Source organism: Bipolaris zeicola, assembly GCF_000523435.1.
Source record: "Bipolaris zeicola 26-R-13 unplaced genomic scaffold scaffold_666, whole genome shotgun sequence".
Taxonomy (NCBI): Eukaryota; Fungi; Ascomycota; class Dothideomycetes; order Pleosporales; family Pleosporaceae; genus Bipolaris; species Bipolaris zeicola.
Window position 1 is genome coordinate 1 of NW_006912715.1, and position 2333 is coordinate 2333.

Sequence of the window (2333 nt, forward strand, 5' to 3'; positions counted from 1 at the left end):
TGGATGAAGCACACAACCAGAGAATCGGCGGGGTAGTTAATGAGATTTGTAAAAATATGTTTCTTAATTTCTCGTGTTTACTGTCGATGCATGACAGAAAGTGCCCCGAGGCTTTCCCTGCATATTCTTAGTCTCACAACCACTAGGTCCTTTATCATTTGCACCAACGTCAGTCCGTGTGCAGCAAAAAATCCGGTAGGCTGAGGACAACCAATGAGAACACAACGATGGCAAGATGCACGGCATAGCGGCATGTCTTACTTGTTATTCTCGGCTCACCTGGTTTCCCGCTGCACAAGGACGTACGTTAATTATTTATTTCGCCTTGGCATTTGGAGCTATAGTGTACCAATGCAGAGACTGCAACTCAAATGTGTGGAAGGAGTGTAGTCTCAAGACTAGTGACGCCATGAGCTAGAAAAAGATCTCTCAATCCGGGCGGCCCCTACCCAGAGTATTTATCGTACAATCAGTATAAATATCTATGCTTTCTGACGCGTATAACTCTTACAATTATATCGAACTCTTTACAGTCTGCTACAATTATGGTTCCCTTTACTTATCTTGCACCTGCGTTGTTCTTCAATGTGAGATCCTAACTAACCTACCCTGAGAATCTGCTGCTAATGAATAATATCAAAAGGCTACTGTCAAGACGGTTGTACGTACAACTTCGCGATTCAGGTGTTCGGATCTAACCCGCTACTAAACAGAAACCTTTGGGTCATGATTCATTCGGCGCTGCTCTAAACATGTTCGAATTCGAGAGCGCCATGCTATACACCGAGCCTGAGGTAAGCCTGCTGGAATTCTCAATGCCATAAAAGTACACAACTTAATTAGTTGGAAAGTTTGAAATCCAATTCAGCGCTTCAGTGACAGCTGGAGTCAACTTCGCAACCACCAACGAGGCTGCTGGCATCAGCGGGCCGGACTTTCGTGGAACGGTTGTGCCGAATGATGGTGCTGCCCCCTTCCAGATGAGAATGGGCGGAGTCCAACTAGGCAATGAAGCAGTATTACCAATCATCTCTGGAAACACGTCGTCCGGACTTGAGGTCCCTTACGGAACTGTATACAGAGGTGCGAATAACATGAGTATTCAGACTTTGTGCAACTGCATACTTACATGTTTGACAGTTTTGACCCCTGTTTTCAGAGGAGGCGAAGCACATTACAAGACTTTGGAAAACTCAGTTTTTGTTGCATCAGAGACAGTCTCTGATTCTGGCGTTCCTGGAAAGTTTATCTTAGGGGTCAAGATCTCGAAGGTATTCGCCAGCAAAACAAATATCACTATTGGTGAGGAGTTTTGATAGATGGATCAACACACGAGTTTAAGATGAACTGGCATTGCGTAATGCTGTGGTTTGTTTCTGTCAATATTACCGTATATGGGAGTGCTGGGGGAACGTCTAAGAGAAACGAAGAATGTAATTAAATTAGTACCTGGAAAAGATAGGAACGGGCACCGGATAGCACAGTGTTCAATATGTCGCCTTCCTATGTAGTAACATCTAAACTCAATTTTTCCCGACATGTCTTTCTTTGCAACGCACTATACAGGCAGCCTAATCACTACCAAGACCCTACCATAAACTATGATGGTCCATTATAGTAAAGTGCTATAGAAGCGAAGCTATAAGCCGTAAGCATCCTTGAGACATTTCATCCATCTCAAAGCAGGCGCTTACCTTTGCCCCATACCCATGGATACACACGATAAGCCCTCCTAAATGTGTCAATCGCGCTCGTTTCTTCATGGAGGATACTATCCTTCTATGACCGCTTTCTTTTTGCTAAAGTACATCGCATGGCAGCTTAATTTGCCACTTCCAGGTCAGCTATACGCTCTTGCGACAACATCAGCTTCTGCACTACAACCGCTGTGCCTTTGCCAAAGGACTAAAGTACTATCCCTCCACGTGTGGCGGAAAACCCTGTGTAGCAGCATGCAGGCAGTGTTCCAACCTAAAAAAAAGCCAAATGTAAAGGAAAGACATAGAAAATCTCAGGATAGGGACCTTAGTCTCAAAGCTTTCTCTACGCTCCATCTCGTCGCTAGTAAATTTCTGCTTGACTAGCAATACCACGATTCGCTGCCAGCATACACTGCAGCTCCACCTCCGGCAGCCTCGAATGCGCTAGAGATTGTGTTTATACAGCTAAGAGCCCACATATTAATACAAAGACACGTAAAGAGTATATCCCGAACAAAGTGTTACAGCATCTTTAGTTGTGGCGCTGCTGTGTGAATATATTGATCTGCAGAGCAGGAATGACAACCAAGGCGCGCTAGTTACGTACTATCTACTTATGTATACTCGGAGTTT

At 44.5% G+C, this 2333-nt stretch overlaps 1 protein-coding gene across 1 annotated transcript; it reads left to right on the top strand.

Annotated features, from left to right (window-relative positions):
• Positions 1–545: 545 nt before the first annotated feature.
• On the top strand, positions 546–1316 carry COCCADRAFT_113619 (uncharacterized protein; the record flags this gene model as incomplete). Its single annotated transcript, XM_007720807.1, has 4 exons — positions 546–587; positions 644–661; positions 714–794; positions 852–1316. The coding sequence occupies 4 exons, from the start codon at positions 546–548 to the stop codon at positions 1314–1316; spliced, it is 606 nt and encodes a 201-aa protein (XP_007718997.1).
• Positions 1317–2333: the final 1017 nt, after the last annotated feature.